This window comes from Onychostruthus taczanowskii, unplaced genomic scaffold (genome assembly GCF_017590055.1).
Source record: "Onychostruthus taczanowskii isolate IOZ18803 unplaced genomic scaffold, ASM1759005v1 scaffold1, whole genome shotgun sequence".
NCBI classification, from domain to species: domain Eukaryota; kingdom Metazoa; phylum Chordata; class Aves; order Passeriformes; family Passeridae; genus Onychostruthus; species Onychostruthus taczanowskii.
This window is the reverse complement of record NW_024496525.1, coordinates 19,540,651-19,556,853: the sequence shown is the minus strand read 5'-3', so window position 1 is coordinate 19,556,853 and position 16,203 is coordinate 19,540,651. Positions and strand designations below refer to the sequence as shown.

The window sequence follows — 16,203 nt, the reverse complement described above, 5'->3', positions numbered from 1 at the left end:
TTTGCTTTCCCCATCTGCCCTTGGAGCAGCAGTTCTGGACAGCTGCTGCCCACACAAGAGCTCGGTGCAGAGGCAGCCACACTGGGATCTGCCAGTGACTGGGGCCTCTTACCAGAGACAAGGCAGGGCAAGCACAGCAGAGGCTGTAGCAGCAGTGGGACCCGCACAGGCAGCCACTTGTGCCTTTCAGTTGAGTAATGCAGGACCATTTGTTCTGGGTGACATTAATGCTATTCGCCATCCATCTCAGACTCTTTAAATTACCTTTTTATGGCCAAAATCCTTTTCATAATAGATAAAAATCTCTTTTTTATATCTCAAGTTATTGAAAGAAATTTGAAGGTTTTTTATTTGTCATTACAGTTTTAATAAAAATGTGTTTTTTATTGACGTCTGCTTGGAAGCCCTGCTGGGTGTAGTGCAAGAGACTCAGAGTGGTGGGAGAAGGGCCATATCGTCCCATCCCACTTTCCAGCCCCTAACACTGTCAGAGTAATGGCCACCACAGCTCAGCTTCAACACTGGTGGGTATTGGAGGGTAATGCATAATGAGGAGCTTTCCTGTGACCAACAACACCCATAGCAGGTGAAGAGGCTCCTGCTGACCCAGATCTGGTTGCCCAGAGTCTGTTAGTGATGTAACGCACAGTGATGGACTTCACAGACCATCACTGCAGGCCATTCACAGCATTGCTGGAGATTGTGTTTTAGGACAGAACTAGGTTCACAAGCTACAGGAGACCTGGGTGTTCGGCAAAGCCATTCTGTGTCAGTCCACAGCCCCAAGCAACCACGAGAGGGACTGTGCACTGTGGCATACATCAGTGCTTGTGGGAAGAGCACTCAACCACAAGGCTGTGCAACACTGGAAGAAGCAGGCACAAGTCCTGGCATCCTGGAAGGATGATCCCCACCCAGGAAAAAGCTTTCTGGAGCCATAACAGAACCTGCAGCAACCTCCATTATGACATGAAGACCTTGTGATCTAGCACAGTAAATGAAATTTCTCTAGAGCACCATATGGATCCAGCTACATAAAGTGGCTCATTTTAAGTTGGGAGTAACTTGGATGCTGTAGGACATGCAGCGTAATACCCAACAGCCTATTGAAGGCCTAGGTCCTCTCCCATAGGGCTGAGCATGAATCATTCTGCAAATTAGAAATAAACATATGTCTTGCCAGAGCTGAAAATGCTCATCGACAATTCCAGAAGAATCACGGAATCAAGTCCATCCTTCTCCCTGTCACAGCAAAGGCTGCCATACTACACCATGAACTCACACAGAAAGAGGAGTAAAAATAGGGGTTTTTTTTTTTAATTCCTGCTATTTCTCATACTCTCATAGCAGTATGAGGACAGGGAAATCTCTTGCACTGGGGATTAGCACCTTGCTATGGTCTCATTCTCTGTCTTTCCCGTGGCAGTACACATGGGCATACAATTTCTGTCCCTCTCTGTCAAATGCCCATGCAGCAGCACTGCAGATCACTGCAGTGACCATATTCCCAGGTGTATATGGGTACATTTCAACAACAGATGAATAATATTTCATGTACCCAACCCAAAAAACACTTTGGGAACTTTGGGAGTGCCCTAGTTCTAATCAGGACCAGGTTAATTTTTTGCAGTAGACAAGAGGGGTGTGGCCAGGACCCTAAAGTTACTTGATACATCCTCATGCCACTGCTAGCAGCAGGAGAAAGGAACTCTGTTCCAGGGAGAAGGGGTTCCTTCCAATTGAGTTAAAGTGGTGGACAGAACAGTCAGGTATTGTTTATTGTCAGTGGCTTTTCACGTAAATTGTTTCTTTGTCTTACACATTTCATTATTAATATTGTTGCTGTTATTGTTTGTTTTCTTATCTCATTGCTGTTTCCAGTAAATTGTTCTTATCTTAAGCCGTAATCTTTTGATAACATCTGAGACTGCTCAGCTTCAACCATTTCTACTCCTCTGCAACAATTTCAGCAACTGTTAGATGTGAAGGTAAGTCAAGAGACAAGGAGAGACACTCATTTCCATGGCTAGTCACATGCCTTACACCAGCCCATCACGCCCCAAGCAATGACAGCCTGGACACAGCACCTGGGCAGCCACACTACACAAGCACACCATCAACATGGGAAAGACCCTGCTTGGGACCACACCACCCTCATCTCAGGGGGGTGCAAACTTTGTCCTAATCCCCAACCAAACAACCTCACACCAGAGACAGGAGCAATGACTAGAGAACCTGCCCAACAGGAACCTGCCAGAAAGGAGCAGGAACTGGGATATTTCTGAAATGAAAGAGTGAAAGACGGGGAGGAAGGCAGTGTCTCCCACCAAGGAACATTACCTCCAACATGAGTTAAGGCTTGGGTAGAGTATGGAGTACACAAACATATCACGCGGGAGAATAAGAAGCCTTAGGGAAAAGGTCAATAAGTTGATTTAAAAATGTGTAAGGATAGGCTAGAAGCTGATGAGCAACAGGCTGTAAAAAGTGACATCTTGTTGTACAAAGGAGAAGTAATACAGTGGTGCTGAGTAGGTAGACCTAGGCTGTGGCCTACCGAGATGTGCAATATGAGGAGGTATTTTGGGACTAGAAAGAGGTAAAAGTGCGTGTTGGCATAGAGAAGAGTACACAGTGAAGCAAGGAGATGTCCCAGTATCTAAACTGTGACAGCACTGTGCAGCAGCAGAGAAGTGAGACCCATAATAGGGAATGCACTGGCCAGTAGTGGAGCCAGGCAACAAAGGCACAAAGGATGTTTGGAAGACTGGGGTTGTAAAAGCTGACAAGTCCTTCTGCAACCATTCCATCCTATGACAAGGGATGCTGTGATATGCCCTTAATCAGAACAGAGTGGCATCACCTCCCCAATATCCCTGTATCCCACAGCCACATGATAGTCATTTCCCACAAACCTACCAGAGGCAGGAAATGTCCCTAATCCTAATGCTGTCAAAATTTCTTCTACCTTTTCTAGTTTCTAAGCACAAAGATTTTGTGCTTTTAAGGTGCACGCACTCTGAAAGTTTTATTTTCCAGCACTCCTCATCGGTCTTTCTCCATAAATGTGTGGTGTCCACATCTCACCAGAAGCTGCCTGGCTCTGCTCTGCATGCACTTGGTTGAGTTAGAGCGCTTAGCTGAACCAGCTGTCTCTCCCTCTGTCATTAATAGTTCTGCAGAGAAAGAACATATTCAGCTTGCTTTCATTTTCCACGCTTGACACCTTTTCACTTTCAGAATCTTGTTCAAGCAAGGAAGATAAAAATAGAGGTAGGAGAGACTCTTTCATTCATATCTTAACACCCATTCTTATCAACACAGCTTTTCCCAACTGCTCCAAGGAATACACCCAGAGCAAGCCCAAACTGCACTATCTCCACTGTCTCCCCAAAAGATTGTTGCTCTGTGATCTCACTGGTGATTATTTCCAGGAGTTATTGTAAAGATTTCTTTGCACAGCCTCTCCCACTGCTACTACTTGTGCTACCCTGTGAATCCCACCCCACCCACCTCAACTTCTTGCATGTAACACTCCAGAGAATTATCACCTCCCACCATCACTCATCCAAACCACTGTGGCTGAGATTAACAAGCCAGCTCACTACTGATTATTTTTTTAAAAAGCCAGCTCACTACTGATTTGCTCACTACTGATTATTTTTATCCCAGTCATTCCTGATAGGTACACAAACTGGCCCTGGACTTAAAAGAGGGTTGGACAGGACAACTCACTAGTCAGCATATATGATGCTTCTCCTTCTGTGTCAAATCAACACATGCCATTCGCCTTTACATCAGAGCTACCTGCTGCAGCTCCCAGTCCCCCGCTATGACACTGGCCTAAAATGGGAGACTCCCCATCAGCAGGGTATCAAGTAGGTTTGTGTGGGGACAACAAAATCATGGTGAACTGCCATAAATCCAACTCACAAATGCTCTGTCTTTGCTCAAACATCCACCCCATTGGCATGGTCTACATTTAAGCCAGTTTTCTCACAAAACATTTGTGAAACATCCAAGCCTGTGATAAGATTCACAGGAGTAGGTCACATCAGAAGGCAGACAATTTCTAATTGACTGAAAATATAATGCTTCTGTACATGAAATTGGCTTTTTTTGATCTTCCTGCCCTTTTGCAAGCTCTTGCCTAATTTGTTAGCTTGTCACATTCCTCCCTAGGTATCTCTGTATTTCCAGTTGCTCCTTCTCCCATTTGTTCTGCACTGATCCAAGCTGTATGTAATTACTTCTTGCCTACACTTAAGATTCACCTGAAGAGCCCTGCTCTTGGGCCTGATGGGAGAACTGGAAGTCTTACCACTGAATTTGAGAGTAGGAGGATTAGGCCCAGGCACTCTGAGAAGTTTCCCTCATTGCCATTTTTTCTTCTATTTGAATTCATCTGCAAGTTCTCTGGTGTAAGGGCGGCGCCAGGAGGGAAAATTTCAGGAACCCTCTCTGCACTCTTCTCTGCCCTGATACTCTACCTTGCCGCTCTGCCACCTATATTTCAGGTAAGTATATCATATTTAAAATATACTGAGGATCTAGCTACACTGGAATTTAATTTGTTCCTGAAGCAACCCTATTAAACCCTCTAGGCTCCAGCAATGACACTTTTGGTGCATTAGGTTCCGAAAATCTTTCTGGTGTTAAATACCTTGATTTGGTACCTTGTAACTATTAATACAGGAGTTTACATCTTTTAGTACTGCAGTCAGTTTTACAAGTTTAGTTTTTAAACTAAAAGTTTACAGCTTTTAGTACTGCCCAGTTTTACAAGGTCCTTTATTTTTATACATGTTATTCTCTTATTTTCTCATTGCTCTCTTTCCCTTGTTACCTTTTCCTCTCCATCACTTTCTTACCATTTCTACCTTTTTTACCCTCCCTCCCCTGTAACTTTAAAATTAAATATTGCCCAGCACTGCCCATGTGAAAGAAGTGAATGCTATGAGGTAAGGTTGCTGCGGAGACTGTATTCGAGCTGCTTCACTGGGAATCAATGAGGCACAGAGCGTTCCTCTAGCTCCCAAGAAGCACAAAGAAATCAGGGATTATCAGTGGCAGCTGAATACACACTTGAGTGAAAAGGTTCCCCCTCCAAGCATCAATTTCAGCCTTTAAGAGACACCACACAAACTGTGCCAGAGGTGCCTAGTGTAGTAATTTAATGTGGGTTAACTTTGGGGTGGCTTTCCACAGCTCCTGTGGAAGGGACATTGCCACATGGAAGCCCATAGAGGCAGAGGCCTGCAGGGAGCAGCCAGCCTGCTCTGCTCCATCTATCCACTGAGCTATGAAACACAGCTGGTACCAGCCTTGCTACAAGGATGGAATGCTGATAGAGGCAGCATGCTGCAGACTGGAGGCTGACATTAACCCTGCTATTGAACTGTAGGGAAATATTAGTGGTCATTCCTGGCTAGACAATATGTAGACCCTTAAACTATACAGAGGCAGACTCGCTGCATTCACATTTGCCCATAATATACCCTCTAGGTGCAAATACTTCACTTATCTCATATTTCCCCCACACCTCCTTACCACACAGTCAGACAGGCCAGAACAACCAAAACAGCCCCAAAAATATCTATATATGAGAAACAACAGATGTACACACCACTTCCCTTCTTCAACCTTCTGTCTTCCTCCCCCTCCACACACACTTTCCCTAGCATCACCTTTGTGCACTGTTGCCTCCTGCCTCCCTCTTTACCATGTCAGTTGTGATCCTTGAAATGCCTCTCCTTAACCTGGGCTACTGTGTGAGGGGACATCTTGTAAAGAGCAAGACGCAAAGTAGCAGAATGCCCTCTGTAACTTACCTTGGTTACTTCCCTTATATCTAATGAACACAGTCACTTACCTACTGATCTCAGTGCTGTGGGCTGCTGAGGGTTAATGACGGCACTGACTCCTGAGCTACTGCGTTACCTGACTGCAGCACCAAAAGTGATTTATGCCATTATTTTCTTTGGGGGTTAATTAGGGGCTGGAGAAAGTAAAGGGCTGTCAGTGCTAGCTGGAATTGGTCTAGTGCAGCCAGTGGAGAGCAGTCATCCCTCACAGAGCTCTGCCAATACATCTTTGTCCTGAACATCAATACCTCCAGCTCCCACTCCTCAGCGTGGCAGACAGTGCTCCATCCTGACCTCCAGCAACCCTGTTCATCTTGGCATACAGAGTACACTGCTCTGTTGAGTCCTGCCATTTCCATCTGGCTCCTTTCACACCCTTACTCCTCTGTTATCTTCTCCTCATCAAAGCCTGCCAATAATGCCCATTGATGGGCAGGGAAAACTTGCATGGCCTTCACCCAGAAGCAAGGAAGAAGTATCTCCCCCTTGGTATCTCTTTCAGCTGAGAAACAGCAGCTTTCCTTCCTCTAGCTGTTGTTTTCCTTCCTCTAGCTGTCAAGGGCTTGCTGAGGCCTAGAAGACAACACAGGCTATGGCCGCTCCTACCTCTTTGCCCAGATCCTCACGGATAACTTGCTCAATCTCCTGCCTGGTGCTCTGCGGGGCCTGGCTGTGCAGCACCTTGAGGGTGCGGGTGTACTCCTCAGGCAGGAGGTAGTCCAGCGCCCCCAGGTGCTGTCCCACCTTGATGAAGGTGCCTCGGTTGGAGCAGCACAGCTCCCGGAGGCGCTCAGCAGAGCGCAGGTGCACCTGTGAAGAGAGCAGAACAGCGGTCAAGCCCTTTTGCTGTCTGTTACATGCACATGTGCACATACGCATCTTTTTTTGGCCAGTATTTAAGCAGACCAAGGATTTCCTTTCTTGATTCTGGGCATCATCATCTAACATGTCAGTTCATTATTAGGACTCTGGCTGGATTTAAAGGGTCTGAACCAGACCAGGACAAGATGCTCCAGAATATAAAGGGTTTCAACACTTGTTTGTATAGGCACCATGATCAGTAACAGCACATTAGTTTTTGGCCCATCCTTGCACAGAATAAAATGTCTGGCTAGCATTGGTTTGTCACTGTGATTCTGCACTGTGATGCACAGCTTGGAAACTCCTTGTCAAAAGACAAAAATCATAACCACAACCATTATGTTATACTCTTAACATGAGTGCAGTGAATTAAAATGAGAAGAAAACCACTGATACTATCCCAGAGACTTCCAGGAACTCAGAAGAAGAGTCTGTTAAAAATCAAAATTACAGATCTCTCCTTGGTAGTGAGAAGGACAGTATATGGGCAGTCCTTCATCTTCCTCACCTCGCTTTTACACGCACAAGGGGAAATTACATCCCTCCAGTCCAGTCAGGTCTTGGGTCTTCCTGTTTACATTGCCAACAAAGTCTGCAATGACAGTCGTTTCAGCAACTAAGTGTTAGAAAACTTGCCAGCTGTGCTCACAGTGGCCAAAATGCAACTACCAAATGACAAAACCCATTGCCAACCACTTGCCCGGTCTGTATTTCATCTTTCTCGGTTCATTTTGCTCCTCAAGAATATACCAGCCACTACATCCTTCAGTGACAATGATTTATTCTCCTTTTATTACTGTCACTAGAAAAGCCTCCTGCCAAGGACACTGCTATGTTGAATAATGTCTAATGAACTTCATATAAGTTTACCCTGATACATTAATAAAACCTACGCAGATCAATAACAAAAAATAACTGTACACCCATCTCCTGTTAATGCCTGACACCAATCTGCATGAAGTCTCCTCATTCCTCTGGCTTCGGTGTGACATCACTGTCATCACTGAAGGTCAAATCCTGTGTCTACAGCCCTCATCTGCACAAGATCCTGTGGTGATGGACTCCAGCAAATGCCCTGAAATATGTGACAAAAAGGAACAATTCCACAAACATTCATGAACACCATATACACCCACACCGTTCAGTAGCTATCTTTGCTCTCTGTGCAAAGCAGTGCCATGTCACATCATGGGACAGGTCGAGTGTCTCGCATTTGGGAATGTGTCAGGGGCAGACTGAGTGCTGAGCTGCAAGTGCATGAAACATAGGCCTAGGGGAGTGTGAGGAGAAAGCGTAATGTGCAAGTCTTGCCCTCAGTGTGAGACTCTACAGTTTGATGCACATGTGCTCACACACACGTACACGCGCATTTTCCTAAGTGGGCACATACGGGCAAGTGTAACTCATGCTAGGTGGGTGAGCTTCCCCCAGCATACTGCCAGCTCAGAAACACTTGCACATGTATGTATAGGCTGCAAATAACACCCATGAGTATGTCTCGAGTCTCCCACATCATTCTGCATTTTACACAACAGCTTTGAAGCCCCTGCTGTAAAAAGCCTCTGCTCTGGCTCTTTCCCTGTTCTCCCTCCCTGTGTGCAGCAAGGACAAAAGCAGGCCAAAAGGGAACAAGGAAAGGAAGCTGTAACAGAAGACGAGAGAGCAAGAAAACCAGGGTGGGAGTAATGGGATAAAATAGAAAGAGAGAGAGGGAGCCAGTGCAGCCAGGTTGTTTGTCAAAGCACCAGGAGTACAGCCCATCACAGAGAAACAGCTTTTTTGCAGCTCCAGTAGTCATCCTCTACCCACTGCCTCCAGCTGTGGAGTACCCCTGCCAGCAGCGAAGGAGAGTAGTGGCCAACCACACACCTCTAGGTGTTGGGCAGCCACAACCAAAGGCACTGGCAGGAAACAGGGGCAAGGCTCTTTAGAGATATGTTCCAAGAAACCCAGCACTGAGCTCCCAGCATTGAGGTCAGGCCAGCACAGGGTCCTGCAATCTCCCAGACACAGCAGGAGCCCATCAAATTACTCCAGGCTGCAGCATGACTCAGGGCTGAGCAGCAGCAACCCGGGGCTGTAGCGCTGTGCTGGGTGTCAGGACAAGCAGCCAGCTTAGGGTAGCTGAGGTGCTGGCTCCAGTGCATTACCCACACCACACAGATACCCAAGGGAGATGGATAAAACAGGCTGGAAAACTCATGTAGCTAAAAATACAACTGCTTGTAGACACACTTGCATACAGGGTGTATCTTCACATCTGGGTCACTGCTGGGAAGGAGGTGGCAATAGCCCCTCTTTCCTCTAGCACAAGGTGAGAGGAAATTTTTGCCCTCATAAATTTATCCACACTGTTGAGAAGCTGGTTGGCCTCATGAATGCAGCCGTCCTGGACAAGATGATCCCTACAGACGACTCCAGGAACAAAACACAACAAAACCCCCTGCAAAGTGTCCTCCACAATGCTCTCACAACTGGCTTGGCTTAAACTCCTTAGAGATAGATGCCCTGGCTGGCTGACTGGACCAGGAAATTCCAGCTCCTGTCCTTCTAGAGAGACAAGATTACCAAGCACCTTGTCTCAAAAGAAGTAAATCTGTATCCCTATATCTTACAAAACTCCAGTCTGCATTACAGGCACTCTACTCTGAGTAGTACACAAGTACCCTGAGTATGAAACAGGACTGTGAATACAGCTTCCAAGGACTCCTTTCTTATCAACCAGATCAGGTTTTTTAGCAGAAAACTTTCTTAATGATCTCTATTATTTTCTTGGATCTCCTCAAGACAGGTCACAGTCCAGATGCAGCACTTGTTCCTCTGACAGACTACACTCCCCTAATCATAGACAAAGTAAGACCATCGCATTCTTACTATGGTGTCCAGTAGTGGTGGCCCATGTTGCTGTTCTACCTTGAAGAAAATGAAAGGTAAATGGAAATCCCTGGAATGTCTCAGAACTTTTCTTCAAGATACTACTCTTTGTTGCCCAAGAAATACTTTGAAGACTATTTTTATCAGATGAAAGAGCTGGAAACAACACCTAGTTTTACACAGATGTACTTGTATGCATCACCCCTGGGAGCACACTATAAAGAAAGGAAGCATTTCGTGTATCGAGGAATATCAAGAATAAGCTTCCGTCAGAAAGGCCTTCAGGTCACAAATGCTGTCTGCATACACGGCTCTTTCCTCAGTCCACATGGGCATCTCTTTCTGTCTTAAATCGCTTCTCCAAATTTCAGCAGGTCAAATTCTACATTGGCCCACATGGCTATCACCATGGCTAACCCCGGTTAGACTAGGATTAATGCTGATTATTGGAACGAAAGTAACGACTCTTAGATAGAGAGAAGAGGCAACTCTGGGATGAAGCACATGCTCAGCAAGCAGAGCTGCAAAGGGATGTATTTTAATTTATGCTTGATGTACAAGCAGACCTGGCTTCCCAAGTAATCTGGTTGCTTTTGAAGGAGCCTTTACTACACAGATTACTGGCAAAGAACTGCTCCTCAGAACATCAGATGTACAGATGTCATGAACTGGCAGGTGTTAATCTGGTTTTTAAAAATAAAGGAATTAATTTAGAAGAAAATAAATACTCAGACTAAAATCTACCAGTGATGACTTCAGTATTTGATATCTGCTGACACACCTGGTGGCAAAAGTGCTCAGAAAGGCCACTGAAGACAGTAAAGTAAGTGTCAGAAGCAACTCATATGAAATCCCTCAGAAAAGATATCCCAACTGTGCAGGGCATACTCTTAGCTGGCAAAATGTGAAATGAGGATTAGGAATGCAGAGAGAACAGCCTGCCCATCACTGCTTACAATGGAGATACACTCTCCACAACAGTATTTCAAGAAAAGTGTCTCCAGAAAACACATGGAAAACTTCAATCACAGAAAAATTAGAGATTAATTCGAAATTAGCTGAGACAGTAATAACCATAATAAAAGGAAATCTCATATTAAAACTGTTAACTTGCACAGGACTGAAAGGGAATAAGTGTTGCCCTGCTTTTAATAAAAGCTAGACCAATATGGGAAACTATAGTCTGGCAAGCTTTAATTCTGTATCTACTAAATTATTTGAGACAATAATTACAGAGAGTACTAAAAATCATCTAGCTAAATGTGATATGACTGATAAAAAGCCAACAGGGATTTTGAGGGGAAAAAATCATTCAGTCCATCAAAATCCTTGATAATACAATAGCCAATAGAAAAGAGGTATTAGAAAAGAGGTATTTACTGGGACTTTCAATAAATATCCTCACAAAGAATGAAAGGAAAACTCAGTAATTATTGGCGATACAAGAACATCACTTGCTCATTTTATCCCATTTCCAACTCAGAAACCCAGCACTACACACAGCATCAATGGAAGACACTGCAATTAGGATACGGCTCCATCATTTAGTGCTGTTTTCACCACAGCTTTATTTCAACCTGCTCTGAGCATTTTTAAACCAGATAACCCTGCAGAAGCCTTGTCTATCCATTCACTGTTTCTTCCTGGGAGGATGAACTAGCACTGGAAACAGAGAAACGTGATCAAATGGGGAAGAGGTCCAGGTAATGCACAGAAGGCAGGAGCTCTCTACCATAAAAGGACTGACCTGCATTACTGTCAAAAACAAACAGCAAAATGTCCCATTATGCCTGTTCTTACACCAAAGTTTAATTTTCCTGCTAGTGAGCTGGCAAAGGAGAGAATAGTGCAGTGATAAAAATTCCATGATATGTAAGAGATATTATTCACCACTGTGGAAAAATCAGCCCTGCCAATTCCCTACCAAAGACAGGTGAAAAATCAATACACCAAGAGATCTCACCCTCAACATAGATGGCTGCAAGGTTACACATAACTGGGAGGTGCAGTCTGTCATCCCCGTACACACTGCTGGGCTTTCAATTCACTGGAACCATTCAGTACTTGGATCACATTCTTGTGGATGGCTCAGCCTGCTCAAGGCACAGAGTGAGTCAGGAAACTCAAAAAAACCTGTTTGACTGTGATAAAAAAGAGTACAATGCTAAAAATATCAAAACACTGTTGTATAAATTGAACGCACAACCGCACCCTGGATTCTAGACATCCTATCACACAAAAGAGGTAGATAAATAAAAAAGGACAGAGAAAGACAAGGGAAATATGATCATGTCATATGAAAGAGTCTATTAAAAAAGAGATCTGAAATGTTAGGAGACTGTTGAGATTACAGAGAGTTGATGCATAAGAGAGAATTGTTATATGCAATAATGGAAAAAAAACCCTCCCATTGCAATTTCCAGCTCTCATAAACCCACAAATAGGGCATTCCACAAAACAACAACCATTTTTAAGTTTTGGGGTTTTTTTTACATCCTATTTTGCACAATACAGCATTAACCAGTGCACTCACTGTCAGAGGATAGAGAAGCCAAGAGCTTAATGGAATTCAGAAAGGCTTTAGATATTTTTGATAAAACAACCATACCTGATTTTATATGGAGCTTTTCATCTCTAAAAGTGCTTTTACAAAGCTCTTTACAAAACTCAGGACTGCTATTCTCCATTTTACAGGCTCATAAGAACATTACAGCTAATAAAATGTCTAAAGGGCTTTAAACACTATTGCTCAAGGCATCAAGACAAACATTACCTTACTGTCTGGACACAATGAGAGAATGCAAACAGGGTGCATTATTAAACCCTTTAGAGAACCTATTTGGTGTATCCAGCTCCCAAATTGTGGTTAAATCTTCTGCTGAGGTCAACCTGTTTCAAAGTGTCTTCCATATTCACTAAATTACCTGCCATTCAAAGGACTTGTGACGTTGGTGATGAACTCTTGCTTTCCTTCCACAGAACAACAGAACTGCTGCTTATAGTCTTTCATATTAAGCCTTTGGGATGCTGGGAAAAAACCTGTGGCACACAGTGGTTGGAAGCACCCCAAGCACATATGCTATCAGCCATCCTGGACAAGAACACTCTTCCAGAAATGCAGTAGGAGACTGGACTGGAAGAGCCAGGCTGTCCTTTGGACTCCCTACAGAGGGAAAAGAGGGTGTCATCACCTCTGTGGTGGGTATCTCCAAAACACAGTTGGGCAGGGAGAAAAGGCATGTCAGAGAATATAGAAAAGAAATCTGGTCATAGTCCTTTTCTCTTCTACCCCTGACAATGACAGGGCCATGTGCACAGGACTAGTAAAACTGTAGAAACAGCTTTAGATGACCCAGTACAGCACAAACCAGAGAAAAATGAAAATATGTCCACCTCAATTTAACACAGTGAGAAACTGGAATCAGTGGCCACGCCAAAAGATCTGTAAAGATGCCTAGGGAGGATACAGTTACTGATGATGTAAATAGGGTACTTGGGTGCTTTAAAAGCAGCAATACAAAATGTAGAACCCATTTCAGTGACAGTGTAGTTCTGTCTAAGGGGCTGTTATCTCCTCTTTCAAGTAATCTGAATAAGCATACAGTAAATATAAACTACTACAGCCTTCACTGACACTAACAGCCTGGTAATCAAACTGACTGGCAGCAAGGATGCTGCACGAAGACACACAACTCTAAATGGAATTGCTATTGCCTGCTTTTTGTATTATCTTTCCTAGTTACCTTTTACAAAAGCTCATTCCTAGGCACACTACATATTTGCCATTCAAATGCTTCCTTATACCAACACTAACTGATCATACTGCCAATGATGGATAGATCCACGACTTCGGAATAGGAATAAGTCCTGGTGCAATGTACCTCACTACCTAATAAGTCATTATTTGTGTGAGTTATGTATACCTTAGTAAGATCCTTCAGAAATTCTGGCACAACAATTGGTTGCCAGTGGGAAAGAAAGGAAATGAGAGAGAGAGCTCTATAGTTTGGAAAGGATTAAGGATGGCGATGATTCCCCTGACTAAAGTGACAACTTCTTAGCTTCTCAGTCTCATACACACATAAACAAGGAGTCACACAACTAGGAGGATGGCCAGTAAAGTCAGTACTAATGGAATATAGACAGTAGGCCTGCAGACAGCTGAAATCTAATGCTTGTGTTGTGACCTTGTATCAGTAGTGCTACAGGTAGATGAAATTAAAGCAAACACATTTCATAATTCGTGCAAAAACTACCCTGGAGATCACAATGGACTCTTCCAAACCTAGACCAATACATTTTACACTGAACAGATATGCAAGCTCACACCTTCTGAGCCATCAGGACACTGAATTTCCACATACAAGCACACACAAGTGCTGACATCCCACATGTGCCACACATACTCCCAAGCCTTCCTGCTAAAACCCCTATTCACAACTTGGTTCATATAGGTGACTGAAGGCTGGCCTAGCAACAAACCACTAGTATGAGATGCCACTTGGTTCAGAAAACATCTTTACACTAGGTGGAGGTCCACCTCTTTGGCCAGTCACTCCCCAAGCTGCTCTGGAGAGTGGAAAGCAGAGTTTCTCAACTGCAGGGCAGAGCACCAGCAGTCACCTTGCTGAACCCTGCCCTTGCTGGCTGGTGCATGCACAACCAGCACCGATCGCCTGCTTGTGTTCCATCTTCATTTTACTCCAAGCTCGGTCATTTGTGCTCTGATTATCTCTCATTACTGACGACCTTGCTGTAATGAGTTTTAATCTGCCTCGTATTAATTAGAAACATTTTCATTAGCCAGCTCAATTTTAGGTAAATAGCTAATAGAAGCAACTGAGCTGCAATTAGTTATCTGTGGGGCAGTTCAGGACAAAAATCTGAAGAGAGCAGCTGTTTCCCCTCTAGACACCCCTGTGACATAGTGCACTGTTCTGTGTAAGTCTCCTGAGCCAGGAAAACAAGGAGCACAGGGAAGGACTGGTCAGAGACAAAGGGAAAATAACATGCTAAAATAACTGTGCTGTAGAACTTCTGTGCCTATAGCAGGAATCTGAGCATCAAGTTACCTACACCGACAGACTTTACTTCCAGTGAATGAAGTTCTGCTCTTGAGGCTGTTTTACCCTGTGACTATTCAAGAGATCCTGCACACAGGCTATCTTGTGGGGCACATACATTATCATAAATGGTTACTTACACACAGGGATAAGATCAGATTTGCTCAAGACAGATGGTTCAGACCCATGCATACACAAACATATAGTACTTGCAAAGACAGCAGGTTCATAAAAGTGCATTCAGTGCCTTATTGTCCTGATAGCTGTTATAAAATAGATCTGTCCTGTGCTTCATTCCAGAGGACCCAAGGAGGATAGAAAGTAATTCAACAGTATGTCTGCAGAAGGCATGGATACATTCACAGAAGCCACAATGAAATGAGGCACATGTCTTGATCCATTGATCACAGAGCCTGCACCTCCACGGAGGCAGGTGAAATGATAATAAATTTGACACAGCACCTCTCAAAATCTGGCTAACAAAATTAATTCACTTCAGCTCGGACCAAACCACATGGGATGCCAGTGAAAACTGTAAAGACACCATTTTATTTAGCATTGTGTTTAGCTGTGGGGGGTTCTTACACCTTCCCATCAGTCCTAGAAAGCCCTGTTTCGTTTGTTTTCAGTTGCTGTAAGCAACGGTATCAACTAAGAAATGTATTACACTCAGAAGCGTCCCCTAAACAGGAGCTACTGACACACCCTGCAGAAACCACAAGAGATGATGCTGTGCAGTAAAAATGACCTGAAGGGAGAACACTCCCCAGACAGCTATTTCCATGTAAGAAGACTGTATAAAGGCAGCAGCATGGGCAGTGAGGGCCGGTCTTGGACCATGGGTGGGGGGCAGAGCTCAAACAAGGCCACAGTAGCAATTGGCTGTCACTCTAGCTCATACGGACTTGGCTACACTTCCAAAGCTAAGTGCAGAATTCTAGCAGCAGGACCCAAGATGGACATCTGACAGCCTCTTCCCTGAGTTCCCACACTCCCTCCTGCAATAAAATAGAGCTGGAAAAGCCATGAACTCCACAGGAAGTCACAACATGCAGAAGACAGACTGAAAGGCACACTGAAAGGTAAGTTTTACAAAGAAGGATGGCCCAAGCACCATTGAGAAAGCTCAGCTAAGTCTCATCTAGTTCAGCTGAGGGTCCAGACAGGGTAGCTTCAGAGTCTGCTCTCCTACTGTGGGTGTGCAGAAAAGTAGGAAGCACAGAGGCAGCTGCTGCAGCTGGAGGGAAGAAATCATCACATCCACTTTGTCAACGCTGAAGAATCTGGGCTGGCATTTTTCTCTTCCCAGCAGTCGAATCCCACCCTACCAGCTGCACGTCACAGCTGACCTCCAGTCAGGACCTATCTGAGTTAACGTCAGGCAATTAAATCGTGCAACAGTAGCTTCTCCCCCTTGCACATATGTAACTTCTCTCCTGGCAGGTCACTCCAACAGCCAGGGGAGAAGAGCAAGCCTGCTTTCTCTCTTACAGCCATGCAGACACACACCAGCATTCACCTTGGTGACAGACCCCAGAAAG

At 44.5% G+C, this 16,203-nt stretch overlaps 1 protein-coding gene across 4 annotated transcripts in view; it reads right to left on the bottom strand.

Annotated features, from left to right (window-relative positions):
• The window catches only part of ADCK1 (aarF domain containing kinase 1), a 75,421-nt gene that overhangs the window by 36,844 nt on the left and 22,374 nt on the right, over positions 1-16,203 (bottom strand). For 3 of the 4 annotated variants that reach the window (XM_041399442.1, XM_041399469.1, XM_041399451.1), the window contains one exon: positions 6,471-6,674. The exons of the other annotated variant lie outside the window; for it this stretch is intronic. In XM_041399442.1, the coding sequence (XP_041255376.1) occupies positions 6,471-6,674 (204 nt within the window). The remainder of the gene's footprint in view (positions 1-6,470; positions 6,675-16,203) is intronic. 4 annotated transcript variants of the gene reach the window in all.